The sequence below is a fragment of the Mixophyes fleayi genome, chromosome 7 (genome assembly GCF_038048845.1).
Source record: "Mixophyes fleayi isolate aMixFle1 chromosome 7, aMixFle1.hap1, whole genome shotgun sequence".
Lineage (NCBI taxonomy): Eukaryota > Metazoa > Chordata > Amphibia > Anura > Limnodynastidae > Mixophyes > Mixophyes fleayi.
In genome coordinates, this window is record NC_134408.1 from 95,425,888 (window position 1) to 95,452,700 (window position 26,813).

At 39.3% G+C, this 26,813-nt stretch overlaps 1 protein-coding gene across 1 annotated transcript in view; it reads left to right on the plus strand.

The window, feature by feature from the left end:
- Window positions 1–4,368: 4,368 nt before the first annotated feature.
- The window catches only part of NBEAL1 (neurobeachin like 1), a 119,056-nt gene continuing 96,611 nt past the window's right edge, over window positions 4,369–26,813 (plus strand). The window contains exons 1-2 of the mRNA XM_075180152.1: window positions 4,369–4,628; window positions 8,091–8,598. Of these exons, the coding sequence (XP_075036253.1) occupies window positions 8,548–8,598 (51 nt within the window). The 5' untranslated portion in view covers window positions 4,369–4,628; window positions 8,091–8,547. The remainder of the gene's footprint in view (window positions 4,629–8,090; window positions 8,599–26,813) is intronic.

Consider the following 26,813-nt stretch of genomic DNA (forward strand, 5'->3'; position numbering starts at 1 on the left):
CTGCCCAGCAGGCAGGCGCTGCAGCTTGTTTTTGTTTTTTTTCACACACGCCACTAGGCATTTATATAGTAGATAGTCGATGCAAGGCTTCAAGCTGCCATTTTTCTTGGCTACAAAGAAACACCCAGCTCATACTGGAGACTTGGAAGGTCGAATGAAGCCTTTCCAGAGATTCTCCCCTACATATTGCTCCATTGCCTGGGTCTCAGGAATGGACAATGCATATAAACATCCTTTAGGCAACTTAGACCTGGGAATAACATCGATTACACAATCAAAATACATACAATAAAATGAGGGGGAAGAGAGTCCGCATTTTTCTTTGAACATACATCATGAAATTCTTCATAAGAGCAGGAAGGGATTCCAAACTAGGCCAAAGAACACAAAGCGGTACAGTCAAGCAGGTGGATGAACACTCAGGACTACAGCGAATAATCTCTCCTTTCTTCCAATCGATGTGGAGATTATGGCCCTGCAGCTAAGGATGCCCCAGAATCAAAAGCGCAGAAGGACATGAGATTAAATAGAATGAAGGATACCGGCAGATAACTGAACGTGCGGAGTCCTGGCATGAATCCTGCCTCCAATCAGAGGGTTACCGTCCAACCCACTGACGGTGGTCCAACTTAACCGAGGGAATACTGGGCCAACTTGAGGTCAAGGAAATTACCAGCTGCACCACTATCGAGAAAGACTGAAACATCAGTGGACTGAGCACCTTAGACAAGGTGTGCAGGAATCAACATGGAATTATCTGTAGAGATTATTTGAAGACCTAGGCGCACCTCTTCTCCAACACCTAGGCCTGATCTTTTCCCAGCTTGTTAGGACAAGCATGAAGTAGTGGCTCTTGTTGCCACAATACATGCAAAGACCCAAGGAACGTCGTTTGGAACGTTTTTCTGAGGGGAGACAGTAGGCGCCTAACTGCATGGGCTTCGGAATGTCCAACAGTGTGGAGTAAAAGGTTGGCAGAGAGCTAGAAGAAATACATATCTCTCTCCGCTTTCCTTTCCTTGAACCTACGATCAATCTTGATTACCAACTGCACCAGGTTTTCCAGGGAAGTTAGTATAGGTTACTGCACTAACGAATCTATGATTTGCTCAGAGAGACCTAGGCGGAATTGACTCTGGAGTGCCGGATCGCTCCACTCACTATCATTGGACCATTGCCTAAACTCGGCGCAATATTCTTTAGCGGTGCGTCCCCCTTGTTTCAAGGTCCTAAGACGAGATTCTGCTGAGGCCACCCTGTCCGGGACATCATAAAGTAGACCCAAGGCATTAAAGAAAGCATCAACTGATGCAGAGAGGGATTCATAGGAGGAAGACTGAATGCCCAAGACTGAGGGTCACCTTGGAGCAGAGAGATTATGATGCCAACTCTTTGCTGCTCAGAACCTGAAGAACGCGAAAATAGAGCTTACTACTCTTTTTAAAGTTGCGGAATAAGGCTCTATCACCGGAAAAACGGTCGGGAGAGTTCAATTTGGGCTCCACTGCGGGGCCTGAAGGAGCTTGCGAGGTTCTAGAGGCTTCTTCTTGTGTAGACAACCTTGAACCATCTGTGAAAGAGTTTGGATCTGTCGTGCCAAGACTTGGGCTGGAGAAAGATTTGTTCCGTTGTCATCCATGGATAGTTCCCTCCAAGCAACTTCACTGGCCGATTATAATGCTACGGTTACCAGCAATTACCATAAGCATGCAGTACTATAGCAAGGGTCTTCACCTATAGCAGCCACCTTTCCCGTAGAGCTTGATATGCTCACAGGTACTCAGATACTCCCAGGTCTTAAACTCAAAGTAGTGCAAGCCTATGATTAACGCCGCAGCACTGAGATAGGAGATGATGACAGAAGGTAACGATGGTAAGGAACAAGCCAGGGTCCAAGGACAAAAGAAGTCAGTGGGGTCAGGTTCAGGCAAAAATCAGGGTCGGCAGAAAACGGGAGTATCCAAGTGATGAGCAAAGGTCAGGACCACGGGCAAATTATCCGAAGTCCAGGAAACAAGCCAAAGGTCAAACACAGAAAACAATCCAGGGATAAGCACAACAGGACAAAAGCAGGTCAGTAGCCAGGCACAGAACGCTATCATCAGCAGGGAGGCTAAGCCCTCCCTGCCTTAAATGCATGGAATGCCCAATCAGAATAGAGGAAGTGCTGGAGGTAAATCAGGTACGGGGACGCAGCGCTGTCAGAGAGAGCATCCTGGCCGATGCCACGGTGATGGCCTGGACCTAGAAACAGAAAGTGACATCCTGGCTGTTGTCATAACAGCCGTGACGCAAGCAGGAAAAACGAGACGCAGAGGAAGAGAGGCAAATGAGGTTATTGGGGTTCATAGACTGCAAGGGTGGATAAGATTTTTCATGAGGGGCGTGACAGGGAGAGAGGGTTGGAATGAGACGAGACAGAGGACAAGGGGAAGGGGAACACAAGGTGGGATAGGAGTGGAGATGGGGCATAGATGGGAGAAGCAGGAGAAAGAAGGAGTGATAAGAGGGAATATATTTGATGGGGGGCGGATAGATATGAACAGAAGGAAGCAGAGAGATGAGAAGCGGGGTGTACTAAAGGGGGAAGTGGGGAATGGAGGAGAGAGGGAAAGATGAGGGAGGGGGCAGAGATTCGGAGCAAGGGTAGAGGAAAGAAGAGAGGTGCTGGATAGAAAAGATGAAGGGAAAGAAGAACATAAGAAGGGTGGACAAGGGATGCAGAGGGATAGAGGGAGAGGACAGAAGGCACAGAGGAGTAAAGCATGATAAGGCTAGAGATATGCGTGAGATAGAGAATTGAAAGTATGACAGAAAAAACTGCAGTGACCGTTTAGAAGTGAGGTGAGGTGTTAGTGAAAAAGAATAAAATGAGTAGAGGGAGAGAATGCAGAGGCAGAAGCAAAGTGGTGGAAAAAGGTAATAAGATCAGCAAGGGAATGGAAAGCAGGTAGGACGGTAGCAGGGGAGCACTTAGGCAGAGTTTCCAGGGCCCAGAAACCCCCCTATGTCTGTGTGAATGTAGGGGCCATGCAGTCTATTACTGCAACTCACGGACCCTACTGGCAACCCCACAGGAACAGACCTGTCAGATCGTGGCTGCCCCACTGCACTACAAAAAAGGATGAGAGCAAGCGCACAAGAGGCAGAAAGAGAGCAGGAGCACAAGGTAATTGAGTAAAGTAATGAAGAGTGGTAATTAAGGACACAGAAGGGGAGAAACGGAATCCTATAAATAGAACGAAAGGAGGAATAAAGAGGTAGAAGGGAAGGTAGCGCGCGGCCATTAAACAGCAGATCCCGCCCCCACCTCCACTGAGGAGCTCCTCAATGCCTTCACTTACACTTTTCCACTACTGTCTACCCCCATATTTGTGCCTCTATCCCCCTCCACCCCTTTGTGTCTGAATGTATCATCTTCCCTTATGTTTCCCCCTTTGTATTGTCTGTCTTTCTACAAATCTGTATGTGTACCTCTCTTCCTCTGTATCCCCATGTGTGCCTCCTACTTTTTGTGTGTTTATATATATAAATAGACTAAAAATATTCAAAAGCTTTTAATTAATTAAAAAATGCTTTATTCAATGAACATAGGACTCAAAAAAAAAAAGTATTAATATGTTATCAACATCCTGAGATGGCGGTAACAGAACAGGTATTGCGGTGGTACCACTACAATAAACAGGCTTCCCAGTGCACATATTTGGGAACCTTGCCCCGGGTGTGATGAGTGATGGGTGAGTAAACCACAGTTAGGCTTGGCAACAACATTTGCCTGAAATGGAGAAGGTCTATATAGGATTAGGCATAAAGGAAGGTGCAGTGAGATGGCTGTGCATGATCACTGGGTAAAGGAAGCTGGAGAGCCAGTTAGAGAGTCAAGGTAAATGGAGCAGGAAGCATGGTATGAAGGTGGTAGGAAAACAAGCAACAGCAAATATCATATTAAAAATTCAGGCACACATACAAGCTGCCCTGGGGACTAAATTGTCTAATTCTGACTCTAGATGCTTTATTCTTCATTACGTAGTGACCCTGTATCCTTTATATCAGCAATTCGCTCCTGCATCCAACATGGGAAGCAAGAAAAGTGTGTATTTCAGTCATAACTCAGATGGATCCCCACTAGCCGACCTGTTTACAACGTCTGCTTTAGTTTCTTCTAGAACTAGACCAGGTACTGCATTTTTTCCCTCAACAATTTCTTCCTCATTGGGAGTGCAATATACCTGACACTACACCTGAGGGTCAGGTGATGCGCATGCTCAGTACAGCTCCTGATGTCTACAGGAAGTACGGCGTTTACACATGTTAAGTAATTGTCATGGCTTCTCCAGAGCTTCCCAGTGTATTTGCTGCCACATTAAAATGGAGCAATGTAAATTAAAACTTCGCCGTCACTTGGACATAGCTCCACAGTGTCGCCTGGAATCGGGGCGTGTTCTTACTTAGCGTCACGGAGGGGTGGAGTGTGGGGAGGCCGCCTGCTGCGCGCTCCTGGGGTGACAGCTCGTGAGTGTGCGGGAACGCGGAGTGGACGGCGCCGCCCCAGGGACACGGCGACTAGACCCTGGCAATACGAAAGGCACCCCGAGATCCACTGTGTACAATAGGTGAGAGGTGAAAAGGTAATTACGGCTTCCCAGTTGGCAAGGCCTGTGCGATGATGTGGAAGGTAGAGGGGAGGCTGTCATAGTGGGAGAGACTGGGACACACTGGAAGTGACTGTCAGAGACACTCGCTGGAGAGACTGTATAACGACAGGCCAGCAGTAGGAGACTGTGAGTGCAACGTAACAAGCTGAGAGTATGGAGAAGAGGATAGTGTGTAGTTAAGGGGGATTCACTGACAGGAGGAGACAGACTGAACCTGACACACAGTTACTTCAACTATGTAAACTTATTCGCCCTATACATGTCCATTTCATGTTACACGGGCTGATTTTTCTTATTTCCCTATATATATATATATATATATATATATATATATATATATATATATATATTTGGGAGAGTGAGTCCAGGCTCCTGAACATAACTCTGGAAATATTTTCTGAGTGAGTGTCATGGCCTGAACATGAGTGGCAGGTTAGGTGATCATGATTGAGAGTTTGTGGCATATCTGGAGTGACGTGTTCTGAATGTGAGTGAAATATTGAAAGATATTTTATTGAAAAACATTTCTCTTGAACATGTCATCTATTGCTTGGTTGATGTTGAATGGTTAAAGGTGGGTGTGTAGATTATAGAGATGGATGAAAAGTGCAGCAAACGTTTGTGCAGATCGAGTTTTGCAGCAAAACCAGCTTTTTTGCAGAGATTCTTTGGGTGGTTCTATCTTTGAGTTCCGCTTTTGCTTCACCATTCCATGCTGTATTTGAAAATTACTATTTGTCAGAATTTATAGACTATGAATTATCTGGGATGACAATGGTCAATGCATGCTGCTGTGTGGTGTAGTTGAATTAGGACTGTTAACACTTAGGTGAACTTTCATAGCCAAATGCGGGATGAGGCAAATGTTTCGTGTAACACTTTTGAAAATGTTTCTCCTCTCTCGCATATTTTAATAGGAGCCGTGACTTATTTTGTGTATGATAATTTAGAGAAGTGCTGCATAAGAATTAACTATAATAGGTTGAGTGTGATTGATGTGTCAAGTGTGGGAGATTTTGACAGACTTGCATGCTGAAAGTGAGTGACAGGTCAAGTGTAGGAGACCCCTTAAAAGACAATACAGCAAGTGTCAGATGTTATATCAACATACTAAATAAGATGTATAGCTGAGTGACACCTGGTTAGAAAGTTGGTAATAAAGATAGTATGCGAGTGATACACTAAGTTAAAAGACAGGTGGACATTTGGAATCCCTGTCCGGTGAGGGTACAAAAGAGAGAGAGGCTTTATGTTTTAAGGGCGTATCCACCAATCTGAGGATGTGGTGTTGTCTTTAAGTATAGTGCCCCTTTTTATTTGGACACTGGCGTGTGTATATTTTTTGCCTACTCGCCCAGAATGTCCTCCAGGATGAGGGAGGCATCCTCTCGCATCCCAGTGGAGGTGGGGCGTAATGATGTGATTCATGTCATCGAAGCTTCTCCTCTACTGTGTGGTGTCATGACTTGCGACATTGTATCACTGGGAATGGGGCCACAGTGACTCGATCGTGTCGCCATGCTCCCTTCTAAAACTTTTACAAAATCACAGATCTCGCTATCTTGTCGTGCTAAGCCATGTGCTTGCCCAAGTAGAGGATTACAAGACCTTAAAAACAGATGCATAATTTCCCAGAATGGGATTTACTCTGCAGCTCTGCATTACTTTTATTAGCTACTGTTTTAAAGGTCTAATATATATATATATATATATATATATATATATATATATATATATATATATATATATATATATAATTATTATATCCCTAAGGTTCTGTGGTGCATCTCTTGAGTTGTTATAATTGACAGTCAATACTCTGTTTACTCCTTGCATATCTAATCTTGCATATCTAATACTTGAGTGTGACTGGAGAGTTTTGAGTAGTATATCTTTTTCAAACAATGCCCCCCATTGTGCTTATTGCTCATTAGAGTCTTGAATGTAAAATCAATATCCGTGACGGAAGGTTTGCTGGACACTGATGTACACAAAGTCTTAAAGTTTTCCAATATAAGATAACAACTTAACCGCCCCTTCCCCCACAAATAACAGTAAATTGTGATTGAGCTTTTCTATGTTTTCTTGAACATGGCGTTCTCCAATATGTGTAAATACAATTCTTAGAGATACGTATTTCATATGCATCTTGTATCCTTATTTTGCAGCATCAACCCATGAATGGGTAAGTGATAAGTCACATGCTGTAATTGTTCGCTTGCCTGCCATACTTTCAGCTAATGCAGATAAATTTGTCCTGTTGCATATCTCCCTCTCTTTAGGGAAATCTTCTTATCCCTCCTATTAAAGATTTCTGCCCTTAATTATTTAACTGCTGTTTTGGTATACAAAGCAAAATAGATGTAAGCTTGTAGTAGGGCCTTCTCACATCTTTGTCTGTTTTACCCAGTTTGTTTATTACTGTGTTTGTCCCCGATTGCAAAACGCGGCAGAATTTGCTGGCGCTATATAAATAAATAATAATAAATGTTGATGATGATAAAACATTTAAGTTCTATTTATTTTTCATATGAATGTATATTTTAGGCAGTTTATTTAACTGACTTACATTAACATTATTGATAATGTTGTTCATTTTTCAGAAAACAACCAGTACTTATTATGATAGCAGAGTTATACTTGTGGTCATATTTTAATTTTATATTACAAAATATTTGCAAATATGACATTATTAAATCTCCACTTCGACCACTGATACAGACAATAAATAATGTTTGTATTAACCAGATTTCCTTGGTTAATTGTAATTAAAGATTGGTTTTGGGAGGGGGGGGGGGTAATTTTCTGTGTTTATGTTGCCTCAAGTGCCTTGCATTGTTGACAGTTGTGAAAATTAAAAACCCCAGCATTAATTCAGGACTAAAACTAAACAATCATTGTAAAAAAACAAAACAAAAACCTCACTGCAACACAAACACACGTTGCCGCAAGTATGAATGCAAAAGGCTATGGGTATAGAATAGATTTTGTTCTTGTATGCTTTTGAATGCATTGCAGTTGTCAGACACAGCATTTAAACAGCGTTGGGTAATGTGTAATTTTCACCTAAAACTAGTTACTAGAGAAAGTACAGTGATCCAGTTTTATAGCTAAATTATGTAAACAAACTGTTTTAAATAGCATCAGTTATATGTGTAAACATCCCTTGTCAAAAATAAGTGTAATGTGCATTTATTGTCGCACAAAAACAAGACCACACAATGGTATCACAAAACTTGTGATCATGCAGCAGACTTCTAACTACCTTCACAACCATTACCAGCTTGTATTTGCAGAAGCTAATAGCAACAGCCTATGGAAAGTTATGCCATACAATATGCACATTAGTAATAATAGTTCATTGTTGCGTATTAATTTACTTCTTTAATTATTGTGTTTATTGTTCTTTAATAAAACATTTATTTTTTCCCCTAGGTGACTCAACTTTCAAGTGTGTCTCTTGCAGACCTCACAACATAATCAAACAGAACTTCCTCAAGCGCGGTCCAACGTTTTTTTATTGGCGGATAATGTATGTGGAATTACTCAGTACTAAAGCTAATGAAGACCATTTGGAATTTGAGAAGAAAAAGAAAATAATCTTTGTTTGTTCTGAACTACCTGTACTTCAGTAATTTATCTTCTGGCTAATACTGTTGTTTTTGTCTCGTGCTACCAGTGCATGGATTACAAAAGGAAGCCAGTCTTACTCAGTACGTCCAAGTCCTGTTAAGCTGGTTTTGTGCTGGTTTGATCTGCAGAGAACTTGTCTCGTTGTATCTTTTGGTTGAGTGGTGGGAGTACATCAACGGCAACGTTTATGTAAACATGAAAATGTCAACGGACTAGTTCTGAAATAGATTTTTAGAAAGTTAGGAGAGAAGGCCACGGGATGGCATCCCGGGAGAGACTTTATGAGCTATGGATGCTGTATTGTAGTAAAGTAAGTATTTCCTTTTTACCTTGTTGACTTGATAAAATATTGCGGTCATGTAATGGAACTTTAAGGGGTGGCATTGGAAGTAATAGAAGAGGCATTATCCTAAAATGTTTACTTTGACTGCATTGTAATGTTTTTGCTGAGTAAGTTTTGAGAGATGGCTTAGTGTGGTCTGGTAAAGACTGGCCAGTGATCAATTATTTCCATAACAGTTTGGACTCTGGTGACAATTTTCAATTTGTATTTACCATTATGATGTCATTATACCATGGCTGATCAAGAAGTATGGGTTGGCATTTGGGATTTTTCATTTAGAAAGCTGAACCATAGTGCAAAACCAGCTTTGGTCCTGCCAAGCTCCTCACTATGCACCGAAGTGCATGAGTTTGCAGAGCATTTGTGGAGGAGAAGTTATAGGCCGTGGAGAGGCATTAGGCAGGGTGAGCAGTGCAAAGAGCGAGATTATTGTAATGAAATAAAGGGGTGACAAGACACGTTTTCTATGGGCATTTCTTGATGTGCAGAAGGGTACATTGCCATTTTACTCCAAAAATGCACTGGATGTTTGCAACAGCTCAGAGGTCTTTTAATGGCATGACGTTTGCATTTTTATGTTGCACTTAAGAGCAGCTCCTTTCTAGGTACATTCATCATAATCATCTGCTATTTAAATAGCGCCACTAATTCTGCAGCGCTGTACTTGGAACATCAGTCCCTGCCCCATTGAAGCTTGCAGTCTAAATTCCCTAACATACACACAGTCACACAGACTGAGAGAGACGAAGGTCAATTTAATAGCAGCCCCTTAACCTCCTGGTATGTTTTTGGAGTGTGGAAGGAAACTGATGCACCCGCAAGTAACCCACGCAAACACAGCGAGTGACACATGTAGAAAGAGTCCCTATGTCTCCTCCCTTTCATGATTATGCCATAAATGAGGCTAAACCAAACAGTACAGTCATACCCTAGCAGTTTTTCTAATAATGCACCGTTTTTTCCAGAAAATTGTTGAACTAAAAAAATAAATTGGTATTTGCATAGGTATTTCTTTGGTTTGTAGCAGAATGAAACACAAAAAACAGAAACATTTACTGTGGTACCTTATTAAACAGAAATCCTTAAATGGAATGGACAGAATTAGTGGCACCTTTTTTAGAAGTAATTAGATTTTAAGCAGGAGATTTTCGTTCACTTTGAAACTGAACTGACCTGTGGAATGTAAATATCACTCACAAAATGAGCTTGAATAGAGAAAATAAGTCATTCTCCTATCTTGTCACTTTGTGTACTGCAATGAGCATGGAGAAAAGAATGAAAGCCAGACAATTGTCTGAGGATGCCAGGCAGAAGTGTCCAGTCTTGGCTACAATCATCATCATCATCAACATTTATTTATATAGCGCCAGCAAATTCCGTAGCACTTTACAATGTCAATGCTACAAATCAATTTCCGACCTGTATGTTTCAGTTTCCATTCTATGTAATGTTTAAGGCTCAAGGCAATGTAGCCACCTCTCTGGAGGAGAATTTGGTCTAAAATCGCAGCACAATATTTTTGGAATGGTGGTGAAGGCAGATTCTGACCTTCAGACACAAGGTACAACAGTTTCAACTTGTACCATCTGTTGCCAACTTAACGAAATAGGGGGTTATATGGTAGGATCCCCCACTGCTAAAAGCTATATAAGAGAGCTTGACTGGAGTTTGCCAAGATCATCATCATCACCATTTATTTATATAGCGCCACTGATTCCGCAGCGCTATACAGAGAACTCATTCACATCAGTTCCTGCCCCATTGGAGCTTACAGTCTAAATTCACTAACGTACATACACAGATAGACACTAAGGTCAATTCTTTTGATAGCAGCCAATTAACCTACTAGTATGTTTTTGGAGTGTGGGAGGAAACCGGAGCACCCGGGGGAAACCCACGCAAACACCGGGAGAACATACAAACTCCACACAGGTAAGGCCATGGTCGGGAATTGAACTCATGACCCCAGCGCTGTGAGGCAGAAGTGCTAACCACTTTGCCACCGCGCTGATACCTGAACAAGCCAAATTCCTTCTGGGAGATGGTCCTGTGGACAGATGAGATCAAGTTAGAGCTTTTTGGTAAAGCAAACCATCCGTATGTTTAAAGAAAACAAAATAAAAAGAACACCTTCCCTACGGACAAACATGGAGGAGGTTCAGTGATGTTTTGGTGTTGATGTGTGCATCTGGCAACGTGAAATCTGGGGACTACCAGGCCACTTTGGAGCTCGATGTTGAACCCAGTGTCAGAAAGCTCGGTCTCTGTCAAACTTCAAAAAGCAACCAGGAATGGTTCAAGGCAAGATGCTGGACTGTTCGGAAGTGACCAGCAATGAGTCCAGCCTTAAATCCCATATAACACCTGTGCAGAGATCTGAAAACAGCATTAGGGAGAAGTCTCTGTCCAGATCTGGGAGAAGTGGAGCAGTTTGCAGGGAGTTCATCTGTGGCCATAGGAAATATTTGATTGCAGTTATTTTGACCAAATTCTACCAAGTATTAAGTCTACGGTGTCAATAATTTTGTCAGTACCATTTCTTTATAGTTTCTGATTTAAAAGGATGTACTTTATTAAATCCAGAATCCAAAACAATGGTTCAATAGATAAAAGAATTGTGGAGAACAAATAATGTTAAGTTTACCTTAGGTTTAGAGGAAAGCGCAAGGGTGCCACAATTACGACTATACTTTGGGGCAAACTGAAAACTTTAATTTAATTAAAGGAGTGGTAAGTTAGTTTTGATGTGAAGTTCACATTTAGTACAGTGCATCTGTGATTATTTTTTTTTTTCATTTTTTTCACACAACTAGGTGCACTTTTAGTTTGCTGAATTGTCTCCAGAGTGCAAAGAATAGGTGTGAACATTTGATGTGTGCTTTGTGGCAGTTTACACTGTGTCAAGTACACTTTGAAAATGACAAGCTTGTGTTCAGGATAGAAGTTAGTGCCCATACATTGGAGCCTGTGCACATATATATTTATATGAAAATAAATTGAAAACCCTTTTTACAAATTCTCCTTAAGGCAGTAAAGCAGCCTGCATGAGACAAGTGATAAATTGTGTAAAGCACAACACAAGTACAGTTCATATGACAAGTTGAAAGATTAGTCTGATATTTATATTTTGCAGCATCTGGCTTCCAGCTTTGTGGCTGGTACCTAAATTCTACCTCCTCATAGCTACCCAATATGTAAATGTGAACTATATTTCGGTAATTTGCCTAGTACAATTATGAATGAGCGCTAACCTCTTTCTGGCAGAAAAGTGGTTGATACAATATAGTGAGCCGAAAAAAAAATCTTCTGATAACCCCTCCAGGGAATGAGGTGACATCTCTGTTTCTATCACTTCAGGAAATGAAAATTTTTGGCTTGGTCTGATAAATGGTCCCAGGTCATAAACATAATGATTGTTGTTGTGCTGCTAGTGCCTAAAAGATTAAAATCTGTTCCTACAGCAACACTACAGAGATTAGGCAGTGCCCATAAAACACAGCATGGTTACTGGTATGCACAGGAAAAAAAAGGCTTAAGTCAACTATGAAATGTTTCATAGCTTGACAGCAAACTGAGAGTCCCGAATACACTACATGTACTGTTTGTATCTGAACTTTAAATCTTAGCTAGCATTGTTTATTTTCTGGCATTGAAGTACACCACCTCCTTCCACAAAGTACTGAGGGTTTTTAATAGAATGCTGAGTTCCTTCTGTTATAATTTTAAATTTTTATATAATCCAATTAGATCATCACCACTTGGTGTTGAACTTTTTTTATTTGATCATGAGCTTGATGCTTTAAAAAATATTATTTCTTGGAGTAAAACTATAACCAAACCAAAGCCTTTCAGTGACACTCTTTATACAGAGCAGGTTGACTCTATCTGAAGCACTTTGACACATCCTGCTAAAACACCTTTTAACTTAAATGGGATTCTAAAGAAAACTCCTTGTAAACTCTCTTATTATTCCTGTTAGGAAATAATGTTCTCGTTTTCCACACTCCTGGATGAGTTAACAAGAACAAAAAACGCCCCTACGTGTTTTTTTTTTGTTTTTTTTATTTGTTTTTTAAGAAAAAGAAATAACCTTCAATCTGGATGTAGTGTTGAAAATACCATGTTTAATTCACTCCATGAATATATTAATGTTCACACATACAGGCAGCTGTAAACAAAATATCAAAATTTATTTGATATAATGCCAGTTTATATAAATCATCCCCTTCTCCTATTCACTCATTACTCCTTTGACCTTTACAACATTGCTCTCTCTCCTGTCTTTCTAACCGTTCCTCAGTGTCCCTACTCTGTCACATCCACCTGTCCCCTCTCAGTATTTGTTTCTCTACACCTATTCTCTTGTTGAGCTAATATGCTCCTACAGTATCCACCACCATCTCTGTGCTGACTAGACCCAAGTCTTCCTCTCACCTGACCTTTCTTTTCTTTTATCCTATGTTTCATCTGTCACTACCACACTGGGATGTCCCAACTTTAGCTAATGCTCAACTCAACATTTTCAATAATTAATCTCCCCCTCCCAGTGTCACTATCCCCCTGTAGTCTTCATCGCCATCTCTCTGCAGACTGTAAGCTCTGACGAGCAGGGTCTTTGTCTCATGGCTACACCTTCTCCATCAACCCTCTATGTCCTTGCTCTCTTTCCATGTATGATTTTCTTTTTTCTATGCTTTGTAAAACCAACTGACCAGCACTGTGGCGTTTTGTGACACTTTACAAATAAACACTAATGATGATCTTCATATCTTAATTGATGTGTTCACCTTATGCATTGTGTAGTCTTGTGTGCATTAACTATCTGCATGTACCTCTCAGGTTATAGAGAATTTTTCAGTAAATCAACAGCACATTTTATGAACTTTTTTTAATTGGGTGAATGACAATACTTGCTGCCTGTATATATGCAAGTCAATTGACATTTTTCCTGGTCACATTGCTTTTATAACGAATCACAGCCTTCTCCGTAAAAGTTTGTTCTCCCCCTGTTGGACATTTTTAGCTGTCAGAGAGGCGTTAGCAAAATAAAAAGGTAAACATTTTTCCATTCATTGTGGTGCAGATTACCTTCTGTCATGATGGGGTTAACTAGTGTCTGCTCACCAAACTGCAACATTAAAGTAAAATAAGCATTGCTAGCATATCATTCTACTACTGTGCACCCTATTCAAAGTAAATGCATTAAAGCAAGCTATAAAATGCTGCTGTCTTTCATTTTCAGTGTCGGGTAATAGTTTTGCATAAGAAGCTTCTGACACAAACGTGTGCTAGGTGTCAAGTATTTGTTGATAACATTTGTTTAATAATTGTATGTTTGACCTGCTAAATTGCAGCACTGTTTGCCCATAGACCATTATGTTTATCTGATGTGTAAGAACATTTGCATTAAAAAAGGGGAAAAAACCCTGCTTTGTGGGTTTGAACTTATGGGGCCTGATTCATCAAGGCATGTATTCTGGGTGCAACCCGCGTTCAGTATTATACACACGTATTTAGGCTTTGAGTTATCCAGAATTCATCAAGGCATGGATCTCTAGATACATGTGCTTTTGAAATCGGGGACAAGACTGTTGTGCGCTACTACATAAGACACTGTAGAGTACATCCAATGCCTATATGGGTTATAAATTCGCAAAAGAACGCAGAGGAAAAAAAAGTAACTAGATATTGAATTAATGTCATCGGTAGGAATATAGGCATTAATGATAAAACAGTTAATTGAAAAAAAGTGTGTTTTTTTTTTTTTTTAAATAAAATATGCCATTACTGCTGCTTAAACATTCTGTTTACAATATTGAATTAAATTCTGTGCACCACAATGTTTTAATTAAATGATGCTTTTTTGAGCTTACTGTTTTCATTATTTGATTTAAACTTAATATGGGATCTTTTATACAAACACATATCTGTTTATACATTTTAATTAACGCATCAGGTTTTCTGGATAATGTAGCAGCTCTCCTCATAGTGATTACAGGAGGAGCTGCGCAGTAATCATGTGTGTGTATGACATGGACTGAGTGGCAGCAGTTATTTACTTTTTTTTTTGCATGTAACTGGATACCTGAACCAGTAATAATATAAATGAGTTGCTTCTATTAAGTTGGTTTTAAAGTGTTTATCGCCTTCAATTTTATACATGTATGACTACAGCAGTTGTTTTTAATGCATCATTGTGTATACCAGCGCATAGATGCATATAGGGAGTCAATATGTGCAAGTTTTGTATATATTTCAGTGATCTTGGATATATGTACTTGATATCACTTGTTATGTTATTTATTAGTTTACTGCATATATAAATAAGGTTAAAATGATTTATAAACAATATGATGCTCAACTTTTCAATGCATTTTCCTCTTTCCAAGATGGTGCTTGTTGTGCCAAAATTCACCCCTAGATCTATATGTTCATGCTTTAGTTAAGGCATGTCAGACTCAAAAACCCCAATTGGACCAGATAATCAAAATCTAAGATTGTGTGGTCTTCACCTGTCTCCCGTTTCACACTGTGCCCTCCATGCTGCTTTTGTTCCCCTTCATCTATCATCCCTGTATCATACTGTGCCCTCCATGCTGCTTTTGCTCCCCTTCATCTGTCTCCCGTTTCATACTGTAGCCTCCATTATGCTGCTTTTGCGCCCTGTCACTGTTCTTTCTATTGCCTTTTTTTCTTCCGATTTCCTCCTTTTCTGTTTCTTTTCTGTCTTGTACGTCACGGTTCCTTACCGAAAATGTTGGGCGTGATGATGTCACGTCCGACATTCAGTGGGAAGGGAGGAGTGCGTCGGATACTGCCACATCAGGTAAGTTTTTTTTTTTTTTTTTTCTTTTTTTTCCCCTGGATCGGCGGCTCTGATGGGGCAGCAAAAAAATAGGGTTGTGGGTGGACCGCCAGTTTGACACCTCTGTTTTAATTGTTAGTGACACTTGTTTAGGGATACTCTCATCAACGTTAGTTATGCAATAACTGCAGGAAGGGGAGCTAATTTTGTATGTGTACAAGATTTTCACTGAATAGCAAGGAATTACTATATTTTTGTTCTGGATAATACTTTTGTAGAAGAAGCCTCAAATTTGGCACATCTGCCTGAGCATTTTTTAAAAGTTTTCTTATAGCATGACACAGAGATGAATTGATATCTGTACTGTTCTGCCAATGTTGTCCAAACGGACATCAGTGATATGCGAGAAGGTTCCTGACACTTTTGTATATGCTGCAAACAGTAGATACTCTGTATTTATATACTAACGCAAATACCACCTGCACCCAATCACAACATACACTTGCTGCAAGTTGCACCTTGCCCTCAGCACTGTTCCTTCCATGTCCAGTGTTTCTGCATCACTCCCTTCCTGGCTTGTCAGGCACAGTTATCAGAATATAAGGCACTGTGAGGCTAGAAAATGCATTTAGTCTTTGGTTCCCTTAACATCCCCCTTGCACATTGTTCTGCCTGCCTTTCCTCTTTGTACTGCAGAACTGACAGCAGATCACACTCAGCTCTCCCCTGCTGATATGTAACACTATGCATGCAAAGTACCCAAAACAACCCCCCTTTTCCACGGTAACAGGCCTCATCTTGACACTGCAATATTATTTATAAACCCCTATAACCAGCGCCATATTAACCAGTGTGTTTCATTTCCATTGGGATATATATGTGTGCATTTATAATATATAATACAATCAGACATACCAAAACTTTCACACACTTGCTAACCCAATAGTAAACACACTTGCGCACAAACACACAGGCATCCAGACAGTTGTTTTTATTGCTATTTTGACTTTGGCCATTTCTCACCAACAGCTAGAACAACTTTGCTAGTTGTAACTAATCAGGTGATTGTGCTCTCTATAGCTTATTAAGCATGGGGTGGCTGCATTAGTGAATGGAGACGAGGTATCTTCAAGGTAGACCACTATTCTCTTGAAAACACAGGGAAAGTGCAAATTCAGTTCAGTACAACAGAAAAAACATTAATTGTGCCTATGAGCAAACTCAGGGGGTTGTCTGCCGCCTATTAGCCTGTATGGGTTTGGTTATGCTCCCAGTGACATCATACCTTACCCCCAATAGCATCTCACATATCCATTGGCGCTAAGCCATGCTCCAAAGCTATTGTATTGTGCAGAGATTTACATTGGCCAAATAAATATGGAGAAAAAAAATGTATAAGGTTATAGTTCTTACATTGATAGTATAACAACTGGATTTTATTTTATTAAGATAGAAAGATGCCCTAGCACAAAGTGTAACCATCATTCTGGTTTGTAAAGGTTTTCTCATTTTAACAATGGAGCTTAATTTCAATGTGTACTTATTAACACTCATCATTTTACTAAAAACTTTTATTTGTCTACTCTGCATCTGCATAGAGAAAAAAAGCTAATCAGCTGTTGATGGTGGCTGTCCTGTTTTCTTAGCCTTAAAACAGAACCTGTGTTGTAAACTGGGAGTTTATGCTCCAAACCTTCCTTCAGCTTGATGTCATAAACTGCTTCAATGGGATATGGTGAGCATGTATTGCCAGTGCATGGCATGTTCTTACTACTACTAATATTCATGAATATTTGATTTTTGTCCCTAAGATCATTAACTTAATGCCTACATTTAAAGTAGCGAATGTAGACTGCTGTATGTGACTGTAGGAAACCAATGAGGGGAACGATTTTTTTAGATGGAATTTGTTCTAATATCTGTTTAGTTAGAAGGTTATTGTTTATATATCATACAGTACTTGGTTAATCCTGCTACAGGACGATGGAGCACTAAAATAATTCAGATACAGTATCGTATTTTGTTTCAAAGGAAATTCCCAGGAATTACAAAATGATTGCTGTGAAAAGAATGACCAAATGGAGCATTGAGAGTGACTGAGATGGGGGCGTACAAATTTCTCCAAACATTAGGTTCCAGCAGTTTTGTAAGAAATAAAATGTGTGCTGTTCTGAGAGTAGTAACACATTTGACCAGTGTGTAGTAGCAGAGCTATAGAGGTTAACCCAGCAATGCCCATAATGTGCTAGCAGTGCCCAGCACATTTACTCTGCAAACCCATCAGAGCCAGATTCGGAGTGCGATGTACGCCCACTGGCATAGTGTGTCTATTGTGGTTCTTTTTTGCAATGCACTTGCTCAGAAAATAAACATACTCAAATACAGCTATTCAGACTTATGGCTCCTTACACCTGAGGAGGCTTGAAAGGTAGAGGAGTTCTAAGATAGGCAATGTACAGTAAGTGCTTGTTCTAGCATTTGTGTTTGTAGTCAGACTGTGACGTAGTCGCAGATATGACTAAATTTTTTATTTTTTTTGGGTGGTCAGGGGCAAGTGTAAGTAGCGGATGATGATGGCGACCCAATGAACCGCTTGTAATTAAAGGTTTGCGAATATTTTGTAAAAATATAGTAAGACTAATAGTTGCTTGGCTATAGATTAGGATTTGCTGAGCATGTTGAACATATATATATATTTAGTTGTATGCCTGTAGGGAAGTTGGTCTGGTTGTATTAGCTAGGTTATTCAAATTTAAATGATTCTTCATAGCAATTGCCTTGGTAACCTATAAAATAAAAGTTTTCACCCACCTGTTCCAAACCTGTTCTTGCTGAGCTCAGCACTTTTATTCGCTTTTGCTGCCTGCAGTGCCTAAATTATTTATCTACATGTATCAGGACTTGTGGCTAAAGCTGGTATAAATTCACCACAAATTTGTGATGCAAGGAGTCCAGTAATTATATATTTCGCGTTCAACAGGTCTGCTGCTATCATTAGGGAGCGTTTTCTTGTCACAATGACGATCTAGCAACCTAAATTTGTCCAGGTAACAGAGCTGACTGTGCAGTTATTGAGGTGCTGCTGACCTCTAGGTCTCTATTTACCTCCAAATGTCATGAATAATCTATAGTTGCGTGCGAGAACTTGCTGATCAGGTTGGAGACCTCGTATAACCAGAAGTCCCTTACACTGTCTGTAGTATATGAGCTGCAGCTTTACGAATATGCCAGTCATTTAAATATATTTTATTTGTTTCATTAAAATGTCAAAACACTTTGAAATCTTATGTTTCAGAATAAATGATTGCTAAATAAGCATCTTTCGTCATTTTCTATATGCTTGTGTTTGAAGAAACCTGACGTTCCACCAAGGTGATATTCCACCGTTTCTTCTTTTTTTTATAGAGATTCTGTTTTCTTATCTTTCAAATTAAACTTGTTAAAACTAAGAACTGGTGGTTTATGTGGATAGCCACATGAAATGTAAATTATCTTTAAAAGTGTTTTGTTTTGTTTTGTTTTTTTTAGGTATTAAACTAATCTCTATCCCTCAATGTGGTTCTAGGTACTTTTTTTTTATCTCTCTATTCCCAAGCAAAGCCTAATGCCAAGATTTAACAAACTCATTGGCTCTGCTTCAAATGCATCTGTAGTTTATGGTGTTCAGGTAAGTCCAAAAAACTAAAGTTGTATTACGTCTAAGTCAGAATCCCTCACAAAGTCTAAAGGTAACCATATCAAAGTATTTTGTAGAATTTTAAGATCAAGGTTAATATTGCATTGAATGAAGACAAAGGGGTATATTTACTAAACTGCGGGTTTGAAAAAGTGCCTATAGCAACCAATCAGATTCTAGTTATCTTTTATTTTGCACATTCTACAAAATGACAGGTAGAATCTGATTGGTTGCTATAGGCAACATCCCCACTTTTTCAAACCCGCAGTTTAGTAAATCTAGACCAAAGTATTCACATGCAAGATAGTATAACACAAGCAAATAAAGGGGAGGGTTTGTATTTCTTAATAGGGCAGACTATATCGGTGAGTTATATAGACTTTTTTTGAAAAGATCACAAATATTTTTTTTTCATATTCAATCTAGAAGAAATTTTAGAGAAGACTTTAAGGGGGGTATTCAATTGGCCGCGGGTTCGAGCGCGGAAAAACTAATACCGTTAATACAGTAATCTCTCGCTGGATTTCAGCTCCCTGCAAGCTGAAATCCAGCGAGTAAATTACCGTATTAACGTTTTTTCCGCGCAGGATTACCGTAATAACGGACCGCGGGATTTTCGGCAATCCCGCCAACAATTGAATACCCCCCCTAAGGGGCATATTCAATTCTTTAGAAGTCTTGCGGTGTTAAAACTAGTACAGTTTAATACGGTAAAATCTAGCTGGATTTCAGCTCGCGGCTCAGGGAGCTGCGAGCTGAAATCCAGCAAGTAAATTACCGCATTAACTGTTTTTCCGCGCACGATGACCGTAATAACGGTCATCGTGCGTGGACTGCAGGATTTTTGGCGTTTCCGACGACAATTGAATACGCCCCTAAGAGATGTAATTACATATCGCTGAAAAATCGTCTAGACAGACCAGTTATTATTGGCATTAATTCTTTAACTTCACATGCCAATGAATATGTGAACAAGCCAGAGTTTTATCTCTCAATTGATTTTATTTATACTTGCACATAATTATTTTAAATTCTTTGACACTTTTTATTTACAATTGCTTGGCCCACTTTCGATCCCAACCTTTTCATGGGAAACTGGTAGTCTAAATATATCTATAATAATAACCCATTTTTAAACATATAGAGCCTGATTCATTAAGGGACGTAAATGGCGATACATGATGCATTTTGCTTAAAATTGTATCGCACATGCCCAGAAATGGACTATACTCCATTGTTCGCAAGAACATGCAATTAATCTTTGAGCACAAAGAACACTTACTACAGCCTACGATTTCATGGGTGGAGCGAGGAGGGGAATGGACGTATGCATGTAGTCAATGTACAGTAAGCTCTGGGCATCTCTAAGGTACATCATATCACTTGCACCAGATACAGGTCGGGTATAAGTGCCGATTTATAATAATGACTGTCGTGTATGCATGCTAGAATCAGAAGCAACTGTAAAAATGTATTTTATGTACAGTAGATTAATAACATCATGATAAATGTATTTCATTGAAAAAAATAGTTTGTTTTTCAAAATCTTTTCAATAATGATTATATTCAATACTTTTTAAATTTTCTTCCTGTGGTTGGACTTTATATTCCACGTATGTTTGGACGTATCCTTCAGAGAGACTTTCCTTTAGATCGATTTATAGTTAACAGAAACGCACACATACCTTTGTTTTGCGTGTCCTAATGAGTCAGGCCCATAGTATTTTACAAGATATTTTACAAGATATATTGACAATATTTCCTGAATTGGAATGGTTAATTTAAAAGTCTTTTATGAGTTTGAATGTTAATCTACAATTTACTGTAAGACTGCTTACGAAAAGGTACTTGAAATCGACTTCCATACTGCATGAAGTTCTCCTCCTTTAATTTGGGATTGGCATATTAATATATCCATGTCATTGTAGATCAGGCCTGTCCAACCTTCAGATGTTGTGAAACTACAAGTCCCATCATGCCCTTCCAGCTATCAACAGGTTGTCTACTGGCAAAGCATGCTGGGGCTTGTAGTTTCACAACAGCTGGAGGGCCGCAGGTTGGACAGGCCTGTTGTAGATGATTCATTTGGGAGTGTCTGCTGTTATTTTCTGGCAGAAGTACTTTGTCCAGACTGTGTTATACCTGACACAAGGATTGCCGCTACATTAGATAATCTATGCATACAGGAAATAATGATAAACACACAAGCACGGTTGTAGATTTAGTTCAGATCACTTTGATGGTTGGAAATGGGTTAAATTGTCACAGCATAATTTTGCAGGAACAAAACTGGGTGCACTGTCATTTGTTGTATTATCTGCAGTGACTATTTAATACTGTGAATTGCATATGGTTGAGACCTTCTGAATGAATGTTTTATAGCTACACGTCAGGGCTGATGGTTTAGTACAAAGGTCTTGTCAAATAAGTTCAGTATGCTCTGTGTACTGTAGTTATAGACGCTTTTTGTCTCTTAAGCAGGCTAAATATCAGGAATGTGGGGCTTACATAACAGAGGCTGTTTTTCATTTTTTTTAATTGGAAACTTTCTAACTGCAAAATTGAGACTTTCGTTAATTCTTAAACCAGTTCAACACATTGCCTTAGGGGTGAATAAAAAGCTGTGAAAAAACAAGCTCAGGATTTCTGCATACTGTATAACTGAATACTGCATCGGTTATAGGCCATGCAAAGCTTTTTATACGGTTATGTGTAATTGGGTCTTAAACAGTACAACAATCTACAGGCTGCAGGAGCATGGCAAATTATTTAATAGTAAAAACACCCCAAATATGAAGAAGTGACTTTGTACACAGTTTGATGTTATTGACCCTTTAAAATCCTGCTTCCATATACATTTCTAAACAGCACATATGGGTTTGGGGGGTGGGGTGCTTACAACACTTATACCCCATTCATACTGCACCAAAATCCTGGGTTTTTCCCGGGTCGAGCTCAAACGACCCGGGTCGAGCTCAAACGACCCGGGTCTTGGTGCAGTATGAATGGTACAAGTCAAAAATCCCGGGTCTAAAAACCCGGGTCTTCAACCCGGGATTTATCGAGGGATAATTCCCGGGTCGGACCCGGGTTGTCTGCACTATGAATGGAAAAACCCGGGTTTTTCAACCCGGGTTGCACAGAAAACAAGATGATTGGCTGTCTGCCTGTCAGTGAATCATGAAGAACTGTGGGGCAATGGTGACGGATATGTTTTATAGTACAGATCTGTGTGCAGCATAACTCACAGTGATTCTACTGTGCTGTGTACATACATTTTTTTGGAACTGAAGGTGACCTCTCAGTTTTCTTTATTCTTTATTAAAAGGGGAAAGAGTAAAATGTAGTAATTGGGTTTGGATTGTGAGAAAATTAAGATCAACCAGAATAGAGCTACAAGTACACTAAATTTGGAATATAAGTAGTATATAAAGGTCATCAACAATTAAAGGTCATTTAGCCAGTCCCTGCAGCTGTATAATGCTCATTCTTCAGCCACAGAGGGGTCACAAAGAAGAAAGCTCAATGTACATGTCAAGTTGCTGCCTCGTTTTATTACCATAGAGTAAAATTAAATTCTAAGCACCAATAGTTATTATCCCTGCACCTTTAAATAACAATATCTTGGTACACACCTTCTTACCATACCTTTTTGTAAATAGTGTGCAGGAATCCGAATGATAAGTTCAGTCGCTGAGTGATGAAGAAAAGTACTTAGATCCCAAATACTATACACATTATTATATTGATTGCGTGAATCATCACATCCCCAGATTGAGACATATAAAGGCTGTGTTCCAGCATTAACCAGTCACCTTTCAATGACATCACCATTTTTCAGCCAATGAAAACTGCTCTGGTGATGACTCCCACAAATTGCCAGGGCACAGACTTGTGCAGTATGAATGGGGTCAACCCGGGAAATTCCCGGGTCCGAGGTGCAGTATGAATGGTGTTTCTGAGCTGGGACGCTCCGAGACCCTGCAAAAACCCGGCTTCAAAAACCCGGGATATTGCAGGGGCGGCAGTATGAAAGTGGTATAATTAGGACACCAGCCCAAGTGTCTGAGTCTGTCAGGGAAATCAACTCCCTTTTTTCAGTTTTGTTCCTACTGTGCTAGTCAGTGGTGGAGGACTTACTCCATCAATGGTGTCAAGCACCCCTATAAGTCTGCTGCCTTTGTTGAAAATCATTATTGGAGCAAGAACTGAATTTTCAGCTACACATAACTACGCCAAACAGGACTGTGGAATGTGTTCAGTTAGCACCCATTTGTTTCACGAACGAGCAACTGTTTTCAGATATGTCAGAAGCTAAAAAAAAAAAAAAAAAGAAATAACTTTGCACCTAGAGGGAGGGGAACACTGTTTTTTGTCTATTATTCTTTGTTTAATTACACATTACAACATCTGTGGTCTGAGCAGAGGTAGCGGCCCATCACTTGCAGTCCTCCACTATTTGGCTGCATGTCCACAGATATTGCTGATTTCATTAATTTACAATTTAAAGTTGTTTGTGTTTTTTTTTTTTTAAATCAATTATTTATGGCAGCATCTGTATTTTAATGTAAAGTGAGATTGTCACCGCAGCCTCCTATATTAACAATGATTTAGCAGTAACCTATGTGGTTAGCCATGGCATTATAACTTTTCAATGGTTTGGTGTTCAGTGTTAAAATTTCATGTGAAGAAATTGTACTGCAAAGGTTGTGCAATGGCAGCAGATTCGTCCAATGTTAAGAATAATTGACACGTAGCTCCTGTAACTTCCAACACGTTATTGTTTTGCTCAGACTTTAAGATGCATTTTGCAATACAGCCTATTTTAGTTTTATTTTGCTTTTCCCAGAATAAACAGAGGAACAGGTGGGATTGTCCATATGCCATGAAATGTTTGCATAGTGGCTATTTAATTCCAAGTACAGACATCATGCCGTGTTTCTCCACACAGTACTTGGCCACAGCATTTTTGCTTTATTTGTCATTGTACTGTTTTTGGAAGTTGGAAAGTCGCATAGATCTAAATTTGGTAATGCCAACAACCACTTCTTGAATTGGCCAGAATCTTATTTTTAAACTACCAAGCTTTCCTCCGCTTAACTGTGCAGTTGCCACTGTAGGTGAAATGTAATTATAATGTATAACCTCAGACTACCCTTTAAAGGTACATAGTGATGAAAAGGTGGGCCTCAAGCTTCCTGTATGTCCTCTTGTGTTAGAGCAATAATATGATATGGTGTCTATGGGTTATTACAGCACAACATGACTCCTTACATTGTTTCTTTATGTACACAGGTAAAAAACATATTTAATTTTTTCAATATTTATGTAATTTTTTTTTCTTCTCAGTGACCTCTCCACTTCATCTACTTTTGAGAACCTAAATGCCCTCCTCAGTTTGTTTTTTTTCCCTCTCCATGAACTGAATTTCTGTAAATTTTAAAATACCCTTTGTTAGAATCCTATGTATTTATATCTGATTAACAAAAATCACACTGAAAAACCTTGTCCCTCTATATAACTAGGTGGTGAGGTATGTTTTTTGGCCGGTACACAATGAATATACTTATTGGTCAAAATGTTTAAATAGAATAATCTTTTCTGTGCAGTATGTTTGGCTAGGTTTCTGTGATAGATGTGACATTTATTAGCAAGAAATACTGTATGATTATTGCTGTGGCTGTCTGTTAATTACATTTTATGCAAGACATTTCAAGTGTGTATATTTATCTTTTATATAGTAACTGAGCAGTTAGTTGTCTGTCTTCTTGAAGAATGCTACACATTGATAATTGACTGTTTCCTGACCTTTACAACTGACTGTCTCACTTATCTGTGAGTGGAATGAAGTTATGCCACCAACAATCTTGCTTTGTAAATACAGTATGACTGTGGCCTGTTGTAGGCTGTTGTCAAACAGAACAGGTTCTCCGGGATGACACCAGAGCTGAGCCTGAGATGGGGGAAAGCATTTATTCATCTGGGCATAATGACACTGTCTACAGTAGTGTTGTGTGGTGGTAGCTTAACATGAATCACAAATACACAAAACTAAAATGTTTCAAATATAGAGATCTTATCAGAAGGGAAAATATTCCAATTATTTTAACTTGATTGCTCTCTGTGGCTTCAAGTAGAAAGAGCTGCATATGTCCATTGCAAAATCATACAGATTTGAGTGTTGATGTTTGTGCTATGAGTAAACCATGCTGGCCACACACATATTACAATCCAATTCAATTTGTCTATTGTAATATGATTAAAGGATCATTCCACTTATAATGGTTTGGTAAGACTGAGAAGCGTGCAGAGATATATGCTGTACTTTCCTTGCTCCTGCGAATCCAGTCTGGTTTTAGAAAAACAACTTGTCCACTGGTAACACACATAGGAGTAATAAACGTGGGGCACTGGATCTGTTTGATAACATAATCACCCAACCCAAAGTATGTAACTTTTTGCGATTCGGTTTTACTTGGGATATAAAAGTGAATTTTCAGTTTTGGACAGATATTTCCTTAAGTTTTGAGAGTAATTTGGTCAAATATGTTTAGCGCCAAATCTGATGAGTGTAATAATTCTATAGGATTGAATTGTAATGGTTGTTTTGGCTGCAAATGCTGTCTTGTTATGCACTTTTTAAAAATTGAAAATGTAATAATGCAGCTTGGCTAATAGCATAATTGCAATGTACAGTTATAAACATGCATCAAATTCTGTACATGCTCCCTTCCTTGTGCATTATTAAATTAAGCTCTAGGTTTGAGTAAAATTTCCTTTGACACTGATAACGTGATCAATGGAGCCAAGGTACTGAAAGCTGGCAGAGGATGTTTCTCAGTAGCACAGGGAGAATGCCTCTACTGGTACATCTCCTATTCAGGATAATAAAAGATACTGAGAAAAGCTGGAGACACTTTGAATGACTGCTAACCTTCATCAAAGAGGGAAAGTACCTGTAAATACTTGGTAACCCTCTCACAATGATACACAGAATGTGTGGCCCACTGTTACTATTTAGCAGAGACGTGCATCTATAAGATGGCACTATGCCATCTACGTGATGGGCATCATTTACAGACTTAAAAGTGGAATGTACCGTGCTTACTGACTATATATCTTCTCTAGATAAAAATATTCTTGTAGATAGATGTTTAATTATCAAATATGTTGATCACATATGCTACAAACTAAAATGTTTAGCAAAACATGCATTTCATTATGCATTAAGAGAATACAACAGCTGAAGATGTGATATTGTTATTTGGGACATTTAGAAAATCCGTTGCACAGAAAAACTGCTAACATTTTGTCAGTAGAAAAGAAATGGCAAAAATAGGCTATGTTGACATTTATTATAAATGCCCCTTGAATAGCACACAGGGCTTTAATTGCTCCAGTTTTTTTGTTGTCATACACAAACTTACCTTCCCTAATTGTAGTGCTGTACTCCAGCCCTTTTTGCCATAGTCTACCCTTTTTTTCATACAGATGCAGGGGCGCGGGAAATAAATCTTTCTGTGCATCCAGCTTTATAGCTATTGTGCTGTACTGGGCATCATAATTGCACAAAAATGCTTTTCCCCTGGCTTTGGGGAAGTTACCTTGAGTAAATAATGATAAATGTGTCCATAATTTAGTTTAAATTTTCAATTTACTTTTCGATGCATTTTCCTTAAAAAAAATAAATAAAAGTGTAAA